The sequence below is a fragment of the Pteronotus mesoamericanus genome, unplaced genomic scaffold (assembly GCF_021234165.1).
Source record: "Pteronotus mesoamericanus isolate MK-2021 breed Mesoamerican mustached bat unplaced genomic scaffold, CSHL_Meso_final scaffold_21, whole genome shotgun sequence".
Taxonomy (NCBI): domain Eukaryota; kingdom Metazoa; phylum Chordata; class Mammalia; order Chiroptera; family Mormoopidae; genus Pteronotus; species Pteronotus mesoamericanus.
The window spans coordinates 7,782,642-7,796,261 of record NW_026555310.1 but is presented as its reverse complement, the minus strand read 5'-3'; the positions used below and the strand labels follow the sequence as shown (position 1 = coordinate 7,796,261).

Genomic DNA, 13,620 nt, shown 5'->3' with positions numbered 1-13,620 from the left:
CCCCTCTCACGTATGGAACAAACACAGTTTGTGGATATGGAATACTGGAAAGCAGCTAAAATATCTGGGTTACCATTTAGGAACACATTACTTCACCACTTGTTTGATTTTCTTCTAGATACAGATTTACTCAGTAGCTGTGTCTTGGAGCGTCTATAAACAGAAATACTGTGGTTATGTGCAATTTACTAATGGGATTAATGACTATTATAATTTTGATGGGTATAAACACTATTTCTAGGTATTTTTCATAGCTGTAAAGTTACCTGAAAGTCTCTGATTTATATTGTTGACAATGTTACAGATGTGCTGCTAATACTACTGTGGTTTGTTGTCTAACATTCAGAGTTTAAGAAAATGCCAAGGAAATGCTAAATTTTAGTTAGAGCATTTATGAATATAAAGATGTCATATTTTTCCCCCATTCAAGTTTTATACATGCACTAATTTCTTTCACAGACCTTTTAAGGATTTGTGGGCCCCAGGCTAAGACCCCCTGGTCCAGAATGGTACCTTATTGTATAAGTTCCTTAACTATAGAAGATCAAATATTTATGTCAGTGAATACGTAGAACATAATAATATCTATGTGAACTAAAAAAAGTAGGAATGTTCTAGTTTTATTGTATGTGTGACCACTTTTAAGTAATAGAGTAATTGTTTCAAATTGTCAGAATTAAGTGTAGTAATTTCTCATTACAGTTTTGGAAAGACATTGTTGATGATAATGAAGTACGTGACCTCATTTCTGACAGAAGCAAGTCTCATGGTAAGTCAATGAGAAAAAAAAATTTAAGTAACTTTAAAATATCAATAATAATAAATGAAATATTAATAAGTAAAATATACATTTTCTGTTGTAGAAGGTACATCAGGAGAATGGATTTGGGAATCTTTATTTCATCCACCTCGAAAGCTGGGCATTAATGATATTGAAGGACAACGGGTACTTCAGATTGCAGTGATTTTGCGAAATCTTTCTTTTGAGGAGGGCAATGTTAAGCTCTTGGCAGCTAATCGTACCTGTCTTCGTTTCCTATTACTTTCTGCACATAGTCATTTTATTTCTCTAAGGCAATTAGGCCTTGACACATTAGGAAATATTGCAGCTGAGGTAAGCATGTGACAGTAACTTAAAATAGTTTTTATAGTTAGTGACAGTATTTACTTTAAAAATTTTAGGATGTGACATTATTATATTTGCTATATTTATAGAGTATTCACTGTTGACATATATGTAGTTTTTGCCTAAAGTAGTATTATAGAGGTATCACATGTGTTTGTAGGAAAAAAATATTTGAAATGATACTCCAAATTTAGTTATGGCTGTGCTCACAGTAATTACATTTTTTAAAGTTATGCAGCATTATTCTGTTCATTTTTATTAAATGTGAAATATACTATACTGGAAGAAGCCTACTTCAGTAATAGTGTCCTTTCTTTTTCCAGCTTTTATTGGACCCTGTTGATTTCAAAACTACTCATCTGATGTTTCATACTGTTACAAAATGCCTAATGTCAAGGGATAGATTTTTAAAGATGAGGGGTAAGTACACAAATTTTTTATCATCTGTCTAAAGTGCACAAACTTTTTATCATCTGTTAAAGATCAAACACATTTTTCTGTGTGCATGCTTTTCAGGCATGGAAATTTTGGGAAATCTTTGCAAAGCAGAAGATAATGGCGTTTTGATTTGTGAATATGTTGATCAGGACTCATACAGAGAGATCATTTGTCATCTCACTTTACCTGATGTGCTGCTTGTAATCTCAACACTCGAGGTGCTATATATGCTCACAGAAATGGGAGATGTAGCTTGCACAAAAATTGCAAAAGTAGAAAAGAGTATAGGTAAGTATAAATCAATGAAACATTTAAGTTATTCTTTTATTGAGAAGAAAATATGTAATGTGCTATATAAAATCACAGTTGATATTAGGGGCTTACTGTTTATTTCAAGGAGTCATTAGCCTTTTAGACACATTTGTTTGTAATATTCTTTCTGCCTGTTTTAGAAGAGCAAGAAACTTCTATCATAATAGAGACCAGGATGTATGTGACTATTAGTATTCCATATTCATTCTCTTTATTTCTATTATTCTACATGAAATTTGAAATCAACAAAATTGCTATATTTGACTTTCGGGGGAGCAGGTCTTTCTGTTTCAGGTTGTCAGCAGCTCCTATTAAGCAGGTAAAGGGAAGTGAAACACGCTTCCTTCTGTTTGTAGAAGTTGTTAGTGGTACTATCCTTAAACCAGTGAGCTCACTTCTGTAGTGGGTTGTGAGTCATAAATATACTTACTAAAATATGTCATGTTAACATTTTACTCAGTGATTCAAATTCTTTCTTTCATATACATACTAAAAATGAAGATTGGAATGAAAAATATTATTATTGAGAAGTTAAGATGTCACTTTTATATAAGTAGTTCCTGAGTCTGGCTACATATCACAATCACTTGGGAAGCTTTTTTTAAATAAACATACCTAACCTCCATTCCAGAGCTACTAAATCAGTCTTTAGAGATTGAACCTAAAAATCTTTTGAAGATCCACAGATAATTCTGATGTACAATGATTTATAGACTGGCATTTGAGAGGTAGTATTATGCACAGCATGTATTTTTAAGCAGTGTGATTGTTTTATAATATTATTGATTGATAACTATTGGCTTTTAATTCATTTTAGACATGTTAGTGTGTCTGGTTTCTATGGATATTCAGATGTTTGGCCCTGATGCACTAGCTGCAGTAAAACTTGTCGAACATCCAAGTTCCAGTCATCAAGTTTTATCTGAAATTAGGACACAAGCTGTAGAGCAAGTTCAAACACAGATCCATGTAGCATCTGCCCCAGGTTAGTGTTTTTACATATTCTTTTTCAGTATGGCTATTGGTTTGTAAGATCTAATACTAAGGATAAATTTAAATATGCACTGTGGGGAACTGAGAGTAGGGTGAAGTAGAACTTGAGTATGTACTTTAATTTCTTAGATATTTATAATCTAGGAACAGCAGGATCAAGGTGAACATAGAATAAGAATAGTGTAACAGAGAAATGAAGTTAGACAGGATTTTGAGGAATGTGAAGGGTTAGATTCACCACTGTGAGAGCAATAACAAGTGCCCCAAAGGGGGTTCTTATTTATGATTTCAGTCATTGGAAATTGGTAAGACAAAAACAGCTTAATCATATATTGTGTTATAATTTTCTCTGATGGTCATCAGAATACATAAATATAATACCCCCATTATACTTCTAACACTTGGACTAAACAGCAGACTCAGAGCCTAGGAGCCCTCACATCTGCATATATACACAAACATACAGACAAGCATGTATACCAACACTTTGCACCCTTCCTAGGGTTTTTTGGGGCAGTTCTCAAATATTTTTATTAGAATCAAGACCTTGTCTATTTTAATAAAAATATTTGAGAACTGCCCCAAAAAACCCTAGGAAGGATTCCTTGGACTTTTTTGTCTGGCTGAGTTATAATTTTTATATTTTAGCATTCTCAGCCTTTTTGTAGAGAGCCTTTTCCATCTTAACTTGTCCTATCAAAAACAATCCATCTTTTATCTCACCTACTTTCCTAGCTCTCACTTTTCCCAAGACATTTATCTTTACTTGTATTTTGTTTTTAATGAAGGATGCTTATTTTCTCAGTTTATCTTACCTCTCACTTTGCAGGTAACATGGAAGCTGTGTGGCATAAATTTCTTCAACTTCTTAATCCTTCACTGAAAAACTTACTGTCATCTGAACTTCATTCTCATTCAGCTTCCTCATGTCTCAGGAAGAGATGTTAACCTCTTCTGAATGTGTGCTCTGAATGTTGGTCTTTCCCATTTCCTCAGTTCTATGTCTTAACTTCTTTTTTTGCCTGCTTCTTTCTTTCAGCCTAGAAATACATTCAGATCTTTCTCAACCTCCCTCACTACCCTTAAAACAAAAATGTCATTATCCTTAATCTTTAACTACCACATTCATTTAATCACCACAAATCTTGTTGAGTCTTCCTAAATACCCGGGCCTTCTCAGTTGCCAGTGCTTATGACTCAGTTCAGATTCCCATCATATTTCTCCAGCTAGCTTGTTTTTCTTTCATTTAATCATGGTCCCAATCTCTCTTCTACTCTAGCTCATAGAATCAAAATTAGATACTCTTATTTACTCCAAGTATACAATATAAAACATATTCATTAATTTCTGTTATGTTCTTCTGAAGTATGGTATAGTTGTATCATATATGCATGTAACTTACTTGAATTCAACCATCAGTCTGGACAAATAACAGAAGGCATGAAAAAAATAGGTAGTTTTGACCACTAATCTGTTAAGTGAGCTTTCACTCACAGGCAATGGATGTCAAATAGCCAGTGCATATTGGAGAATCAATGGTCAGAATATTAACAGTTTCTTAAACTTAAAAAGGAAATGAGACAGTTTATATTACCAATTAAGTAGATTGTGGAGGTATATGTTTATCATCCGAAGAAACTGAAGATTAGATTAATTGAGTGCCATAGAGAAACTGTCCCAACCAGGAGAGGAATTTGTAAGTTATTAGTGATACACTGAATGGTAGTGGGCTATTTGAAGAATATTCAAGGGTATTTTCAATGAAAGCTGCTATTTCTTACTTTGTCACTACCTGTGAGCTTTAACAAATGAACTCTCCCTCAATCTAAGATTTGGTCCTCACTTGACAAATGGACAAAATTAAATACTAAGTTTATGGCTTGCCTGTATATATAGTCATTCATTTATGCAAGTGGGAATAGTCCTCTAAGGACTAACCGAGTTCATTTTTTGATCTGGTGAGCACTTTATTACTTGCTCATTATGAATGGCAGCTTTTTAATTTTTTTATTAAGTATATTTTACTGAGTATGCTATTACAGTTTTCCCATTTTTTTTCCCTTAGCCCCCCTCCACCTGGAATCCCCATTTCCTCCAGCAATCACCCCCTTAGTTCATGTCCATGGGTCATACATAGGCGTTCTTTGGCTTACCCATTTCCTACGCTACTCTTAACATCCCCCTGTCTATTTTGTACCTACCAATTATGCTTCTTCTTCCCTGTACCTTTTCCCCCATTCTTGCCCTTCCCTTTCCTTACTGATAACCCTCCATTTGATCTCCATTTCTATTATTCTGTTCCTGTTCTAGTAGTTTGCTTAGTTTGTTTGTTTGTTTTTACATTCAGTTGTTGATAGTTGTGAGTTTGTCATTTTACTATCCATAGTTTTGATCTCCTTTTTCTTAAATAAGTCCCTTTAACATTTCATAAAATAAGGGCTTGGTGATAATGAACTCCTTTAACTTTACCTTGGCTGGGAAGCACTTTATCTGCCCTACCATTCTAAATGATAGCTTTGCTGGATAGAGTAATCTTGGATGTATGTCCTTGCTTTTCATCTCTTTAAATACTTCTTGTCAGTCTCTTCTAGCCTGTAAGATTTCTTTTGAGAAATCAGGTGATGGTCTTATGGAAATTCCTTTGTAGGTAACACTCTTTTCTTGCTGCTTTTAAGAGCCTCTCTTTATCTTTAATCTTTGGCATTTTAATTATGATGTGTCTTGGTGTGGACCTCTTTGGGTCCAACTTCTCTGAGCTTCCTGGACTTGTACGTCTATTTCCTTCTCCAGACTGGGGACAATTTCTTCCATTATTTTTTCAATTAAGTTTTCAGTTTCTTGCTCTTCCCCTTCTCCTTCCAGCACCCCTATGATTCGGATTTTGGTATGTTGAAAGTAGCCGCAGGAGTTCCTAAGCCTCTCCTCGTTTTTTTTGAATTCTTGTTCCTTCTTTCTGTTCCAGTTGAATGTTCATTTCTTCCTTTTGTTCCAAATGTTGATTTGAATCCTGGCTTCCTTCCCTTCACTGTTGGTTCCCTGTATATTTTTCTTTATTCCATTTTGTATAACCTTCACTTCTTCCTTTATTTTGTGGCCGTACTCAATCATTTCTCTGAGCATGCTGATCACCAGTGTTTTGATCCTTGCATCTGATATGTTGGTTATCTCCATGTCGCTTAGGTCTTTTTCTGGAGTTTTCTGTTCTTTCATTTAGGCTGTATTTCTTTGTCTCCTCAATTTGGCAGTCTCCCTGTGTTTCTGTATATTAGGTAGAGCTGCTTTGACTCCCTGTGTGGGCATACATGTTACATTGTAAGGGGTGGGACTTTAGGTATTCACCAGGGTGGTACAACCCACTTTGCTGCTTTGTGGCACTGTATGTGGGGGAGGGGTCAGCGAGGGAACAGTGCTACTTGCTTGGCTCTTGCCCCATTTCCAGTCTCTTCCCCCACTTCCCGTGAGCAGCTGGCACCCTTCTAGCTGCTGCCCTGGTGCTGATTCCCAGAGTGGGTGGTTTGCATTTGTTCTAGGACCCTGTGGACCCTTTGAATGGAATCCTCTGAGAGATCGGCAGTTTCTTCTGCCACCCCATTCCCAGTGGTTTTTATAGCCAGAGCATATGAGGCTTTATTTTACCAGCGTTGGAACCCTGGGCTGTGCAGTCTGACCTGGGAATGCTTACTTTCCAGCTGTCCCTCCGGTTTTTATCCACCACATGTGAATGTGGGACCACCCATTCAGCCCAGCTGTCTTGCCACCCCACACTATCCTCTCTGCCCCTCCTACCCATCTGGATGAATGTTTCTCCTTTAAATCCTTGGTTGTTGAACTTCATACAGTTAGATTTTTCTGGCAGTTCTGGTTTTTTTTTCTTTTTAGATCGGTTGTTTTCCTTCTTATGGTTGTACAGGCAGGCAAAGCAAGTCTACCTATGCCTCCATCTTGGCTGAAAGTTGCTTTTTAATTATTTGATTAGTTACCATTTATATAGTTTGGCTCTCCACTCCCGACCCTCCCCCCATTTGTTTAATACTACCTTCTTAGGAAATGGTCACCTTCAAAAGTTTTTCCTTACTTCCTCTCATCACTATGAAAAACTTAAGTAATCCTTCAATCATTTTTAGGTTGATGTCAAAATTTCTTCATAATAGTTTAAATAGCTGCAAATAATATATTTTTGTATATTAAATTGATTTTAAAATAAAAATTAAACACTTGTATCCAGTGGAATCTTGATACCATCATCCACTTTTAAAAATACACTCAATATCATAAATTTTATAATGTCACTCTTTCTCTTTGAACTCATAGCCATTACCTTATCAATACTTCTCAAGTACAGATATAGACATTTTAATTTAAATTTTTCAATTCCCTGTTACTTGATTAAACTCTTTAAAATTTTATTTTATAATTACAAGTTTTAGTAACATGTACATCAAACAAAAGTGAATACATTGCAAATTTTTATAAATAATTATTAAATAAAAAAATAAAATTATTGGAAGTATGTATCTTAGTAAGATAAAGAAGACTTTTTTCCCTAGTTCTTAGACAATATCATTTCGGTGTGTCTAGCAGTGAATATTTTTATTGTTGAGTTCAACATCAATTTTATCTCTGTTTTTCCTTTTTATAGATGTAAATTGGAAACCAAGTTCATGTCAACAAATAGATGAATATAAAACTTAAAAGTCTTTGAACTTTAGAATTATTGAAAATTATTAAAATTATATTTAAGATCTTCTGACAGCTTTAATTCTATGATTTTGTTGAAACAATACTTGACAATACTTGACTTAAAAAAGTATTTGTTGCTCAGTCATTAGAGACATTTATTGAAAATGTATCAAAAAGGTATTAACAAGATATGACTGTAAATCATACTTGCTACTCTTACTTAGATGTACCTTTAACCTAATATATTAAGAAGTGTCAGTACAGTGACTGTAAACTTACTTCAGTGTGCATCAGAATCACCTGGTGGACTTGAACGCTGAGTTTTGCTCCAGATGCTGAGTTTCTGATTCAGGTGGACTTCAGAATTTTAATTTCTAACAAGTTCCCATGAGATGTTGATGCTGCTGGTCAAGAGACAGTACTTTGAAGACCACTGAGTTGGGAAATTTAAAATATTGTTCATTTTAAGACCAATACAATGTTTTTTGATAAAGCACTTTTATCATGTGCTTTGAATATATTTTTGTAAAACTTTGGTTTGGCACTGCAGATTTACTTTGTTCAGTTATGTAAACTGCCTGCTACATAACCTATCTGATAAAGGCGGTGTTTATTATTCAGAGTGTCTTGCTTAATAATTAGACTTACTTCCTGTTACTTAGAAAAAGCCCTCTATTTTTAAGTCCAAGAAAGTTACGTTAATATGCGTTCTCACCTTCCTTACTTCAGAATTCTGTGGTAGTAAAAGTGGCCATGAGATTGTCATCTGAAAGAAATAAGATGCCACCACCTTCAGTATTTCCTTAAAATATCCTCTGTGCTTTACTTACATGAGATTCTGTCTCAGAAGTAATGGGCACTCTTTGACAGTAGTTGAGGCGGTGAGTGGGGAGGACATTCAGCAATAATTGTCATCACTCTATAATATAGTTGAATTCAGAACACACCAAAGGGCCAAAATACCCAATTTCTAATGCCCAACATTGCCTTTAACTGTAATAAATAAAACACTGGGATAAAAAAGAAGGCCTACCATAATACCTTCATTTAAAAGGAGGCTTTGTGGACACTAATGTTTCTAATTCTCCCTTTGGTGTTCCAGGGTTTTTTTAAATAATAATAATAGGTTTTTAAATAATAATAATAATAATAATAATAATAACAACAAAACAACTAACATTTATAGTGCTTACTATATGCCAGGCATTGTTTTAGTGGCTCACGTATAAGCTCCTCTAATCCTCATGACCCATGAGGTCAATGTACTATTACTTTTCCCCATTTTTAAACACAGGGAGGTTAGGTAACTTTCCTGTAGTTGCACAGTTGGTGCTGAGTGATGGAACTCTAGAGCCAGCCTCTCTGGCTCCAGGGTGATGCGTTTAACCATAACCCTGAAGTGCTGTTAAGGGTGGGTGAGATTTAAGACTTTCTATTCCAAAATGGGAGAAGAGCAATTATCAAAGAGGAAGTGATACACTCAGGAAACACAGTTTTAGGAAGGAATGTATACAGAAACTGAGTATCTGGAAATTGATTCTTTTTAAAGTATAAGTTCCTTTGAAATGTCCTTTGAAAGGTTATAGAATATCCTGAAGGAAATGCTTCTCAGTTTATGTGCACTTTCATAGTAATTATAAGTTTCCAGTTTATAATTATAATTTAATTGTAGCGACATCACTCATCCTTATATTTGTAAGATTTTGCATAATTTTTAAAGTTCCGTGCAATTGATTGTTAATTGATTCAGTAGATTTTACCTAAGTAAGGTATACTCTCATAGTACAATTGATGAAGAAAAGGGAAAAAGATTTCTACTTTGGTTCAAGCCCTAGAAAGGTATTTCCTGTAACAGTGTTATCAAATTAGGAGGAGAGGAAAAGACAAGCTGATGTTATACCAGGAAAATAATTTTGATTCTAATGACATTCCATTAAGAAGCAGCATATCAGAGTATGGCCTCTGAAACATAATAAACCTGGTTTCAAATCCACCCCTCATAAATCAGGGCTTTCCAGTTACACCAGCTCTGCTATCTCCATCATGTGTTCCTTTGTGAAAGTAATCTCTGAGCTTTAATTTTTTCATCTGCAAAATTAGGATAATTAAATTTAGACCTATACATAATATTAAAATAATGTAAATGACTTAATGCAGAGTAAATGTTGATTAAGTGACTGATATTAGTTGCTAGTCCAGTGAAAGCAGGGGGTGGGAGGTGTTGGGGTGGACTTGGGGTTGGTCATCAAACAAAGGTCAGAATTGGTTTAGATCACTCACAGATTGGCTGTTCTCTGGAGTGCCTCTAGTTCCAATAATAGAAATGCATTTGTTCTGTTTGAGGGTTCTGAGAAGTTTTGCTAAAATGTCACCTGCAAAAAATGGGTATACTTTGTAAGTTTAAAAACTATAAAATCAGGCTGATGATTCAGTGGTAGAATAGTATAATTTTAAACTTTAATATAAATGTATAAGGTTCATATTTATATCAACTCATTTTTCCTGTCTTTATTAGTTCCTTTATTATATAACATAGTATTTCAGCTTTATGTTTGTCTTATCTCAGCAATTTTATATATGCCACTCACAGTCAAAATTCATATTTTAAATTCAGAAGTGATGTAATTTCTGATATAATCTGCTTCTGTAACTAAAGTGAGAGGTGCCTATTTACTGCTGTGTTGAGCTGTGTGACCTTGGACTAGTTATTTTAATCACTTTTGAGTCTCAGTTTCCTTATCTGTAGCCATCTCATAAAAGAATTAAGAAAGATAATGTATGTAAAGTATTTAATCTAGTGTCTGACCCAGGGAAAGAGTTTATATTAGCAATATAGTCCATATTGTTTTTATTTGAATGATTGGGAGGTTAAAAAATTGTTCATATAAAGCATCTAAGACAGTGCCTACTATAATGTGTGCTCCATTATAAGTTTTTTTCAGATTTGTACATTTGCATTATGTTTATACACCTTTTTAAAAGGTATTCGTTTGTTCAGTACCCATGAACTAAACACAGCAAATAGTGACTAAATTTTTTAAAATGATGTAGCTAATGTGTCTCTTTCTTTAGCTTCCAGAGCAGTTGTAGCACAGCATGTTGCTCCACCTCCGGGAATAGTGGAAATAGATAGTGAGAAGTTCGCTTGTCAGTGGTAAGTGGCTTATTTCTGTTAAGGCTTTTTCCTTGAGAAGAATAAAGCAACAGAGAAAAGGAAATGTGTTTCAGTAGTCATCCAAATATTTTATCCTGTACATCTTTTTAACTAGAATATAATATCATTTATATATGAAAGAACAATGTAAAACCATTTCACCTGTATTTTGGAATAATTTGAAAGGAAAATATCAGAATCATCAGAATTTTAATAGTCTTAGACTAGAATTTTATTAAATTACATCACTTCTTTTCAGAGTAAAATTTGTGTTAAAAAGTTTAACTTTGTAGAAAATAAGGTTTGTCGAATTACAGAATTTCTTTTTCTTAATGCTTTATTAAAATGAAATTGGACTGACCATAAGAAAATAAAACCACATTTTGTTGTTAAATGTCTCTTCTTTTTCATCAAAAGCAAAATTTCTTATTGCTAGTTAATTTTTCCTTTTTGTAAGGAGAAATTAATCAAATGATAGATTAGCCAGTTTGTTTATAATAAAATAAGCAACTTTGAAAATAATATTTTCTTGAGAAGATTGAACAGTAATATCTCAGCCATTTTCTGAAAAAATTAATGTAGACTTGGTTTGATTTCATTTTGTCTTGAATAGTTGCCTCTACTTTATTTTTGAGTTTTAACTTAAATTCTTTAGATTAACAGATTGAAATGAAGATTCCTTTCCAATGATCTGTTACTTTTAAAACTTTCTTTCCTTAATCCCCTTCTCTCATTTTCCAACATTATTTATTTCTCATTCCATGCTTCTTTCATTCTGTGTTCCGTATTTTTGGTGCTTTTACAGCTCTGTTTCTATGACAATCTTCTCTAGACTTTTCCACTTAAATCAAGTTTACGGTTTTAAATATCTAATTATTTGCTTTCCTCATTTATATATTGTTACACCATGACCCTTTATACTTAATCTCTTCCAACAACGTTTGGAAATGTTTATCTTCTACATTGAAACCAAAAAAAGTTTTTTGTTTCTGGTCCTTTTGAAAACTCTGTACTCAAAGGATTATGGAATTTAAAAAATATATATATATGTACCACATCCACTGTAAATTGTGTGGTGTTAGGTATAGATTTGGTCTTATAAAACTCAGTTGCACATTTCTGCCATTTCTGAGGGGAAGAGGAGAGGCTCATCTTATCATTATTTTATCATACTTACTATTTGATGCAGCTTATAAGAAAGAGACAGCTGTAAGTTGGCCTGTTATGTATATAGAGAGTCCTAGAAAGAGTCCTATAAGGATAAGTAAGCCTCCAATCCTAACTTATAAATGGAAGTCTCTTTATGAAAAAGACAAACTGAAGTTTGAGTTAATTTGTGCAGGGTTAAGACTAGGAGTCTCTGAAATGGGGAATGGGAGTGTGCAGCATGGGAAGTATCACTTTAGGGAATAGTTGGGAGCTTGGATATATTTTTTTCTGTAGGAACTTCAAGAGCCAAAAAAAGTTTAACTTCATTTTTCCCTCCATTTTCCATATCACTAGTACTTCTTAACTGGGAACTTCTGTTATATTTTGATTATTACAAGAGAGCAACCTGAGTAGATATTCACTAAATAAAACTATTTGTTGTAGAATATTTGTTGCCTATTCTCACTGGGATATGAGCACAGTTTTTATTTTGTTGTTGATGACATTTTACATTATAATAAGTGTAATAGTTAATCTCTTTATCTGATTTAGTTTAACTAAAACCTGGCATGTATTTTTGCTAATAATATATAAAATAGTAATATTTGACTAAGCATATTAGTTTATAATACATTGCCTTCAACTGGTTTTAGCATACTTAAACATAGACTCTCCGATAGTGTCTTGCATAATGCCATTTGTTTTTCTCCTCTTTTAGGCTAAATGCTCATTTTGAAGTAAATCCAGATTGTTCTGTCTCTCGAGCAGAAATGTATTCTGAGTACCTCTCAACTTGCAGTAAATTAGCTCGTGGTGGAATCCTAACATCAACTGGATTTTATAAATGTCTTAGGTAGGATACATAAAGTTCTTAACTTTAAAATTAATTTGTATCACTTATCACACCCTTTGTTCTTGAGAATATACCTATAGTTTTAAATATCTTCACTACTTAAAATTTCGTATGGTTAGGTATAGTATACTGGAAGTTTAAATTCAGGGGAATTTTGGACATTACGTCTGGTGTTTATGCTTGAACAGTATGAGATTTATCAAAGATAGAGAAGGAAGAAATTAAATTTTCTTTTTTCTACCTACTTTTAAATATGTTAAAGACATGGCAACACTCTTCAAATATTAAGGTTCCTTGACATTTTGTGCAGTTCATAAAGTAGGCATACATGCAGCTTTTTTGCTAATTATATATGCAGTAGAATTGTTTAAAACCCAATGTAAATAATTGATGACTTCAAAAATTGGAGAACTGGTCTTTTATGTTTCTTTTTTTGCTTCCCACCCTTGCAGAATATATCTATATGAATAACACTGGTTCATACATAAATAGCAATGAATGTATTGCTGTTGTTTGTGTAAACATTGTTAGAAGTTAGTGTTTTTTGCTAGTGTGATAGTTATCAAAACTGAATATTCTGTACTTTACAGAACGGTGTTTCCAAATCATTCAGTGAAGAGAGTGGAGGATTCCAGTAACAATGGGCAGGCGCATATTCACGTAGTAGGAGTAAAACGGAGGGCTATACCACTTCCCATTCAGATGTACTATCAGCAGCAACCAGTTTCTACTCCTGTTGTTCGTGTTGATTCTGTTCCTGATATATCTTCAAGTCCTTCAACTGCAGGTATTAATTTTTATTGTTTTAAATATTATCACATTAATAAAATGTATGTTATATACCTTAAAATATATAACTTTTCCTTATTTTTCCAGATGCAGAGTTGCTAGATACTAATTTCTTAAAACTATTT

At 33.6% G+C, this 13,620-nt stretch overlaps 1 protein-coding gene across 1 annotated transcript in view; it reads left to right on the top strand.

Annotated features, from left to right (window-relative positions):
- Positions 1-13,620, top strand: part of ARID2 (AT-rich interaction domain 2) — a 161,963-nt gene that overhangs the window by 98,859 nt on the left and 49,484 nt on the right. The window contains exons 7-14 of the mRNA XM_054591203.1: positions 703-769; positions 864-1,114; positions 1,450-1,546; positions 1,643-1,852; positions 2,694-2,861; positions 10,623-10,704; positions 12,572-12,706; positions 13,297-13,493. Coding sequence (XP_054447178.1) covers positions 703-769; positions 864-1,114; positions 1,450-1,546; positions 1,643-1,852; positions 2,694-2,861; positions 10,623-10,704; positions 12,572-12,706; positions 13,297-13,493 — 1,207 coding nt within the window. The remainder of the gene's footprint in view (positions 1-702; positions 770-863; positions 1,115-1,449; positions 1,547-1,642; positions 1,853-2,693; positions 2,862-10,622; positions 10,705-12,571; positions 12,707-13,296; positions 13,494-13,620) is intronic.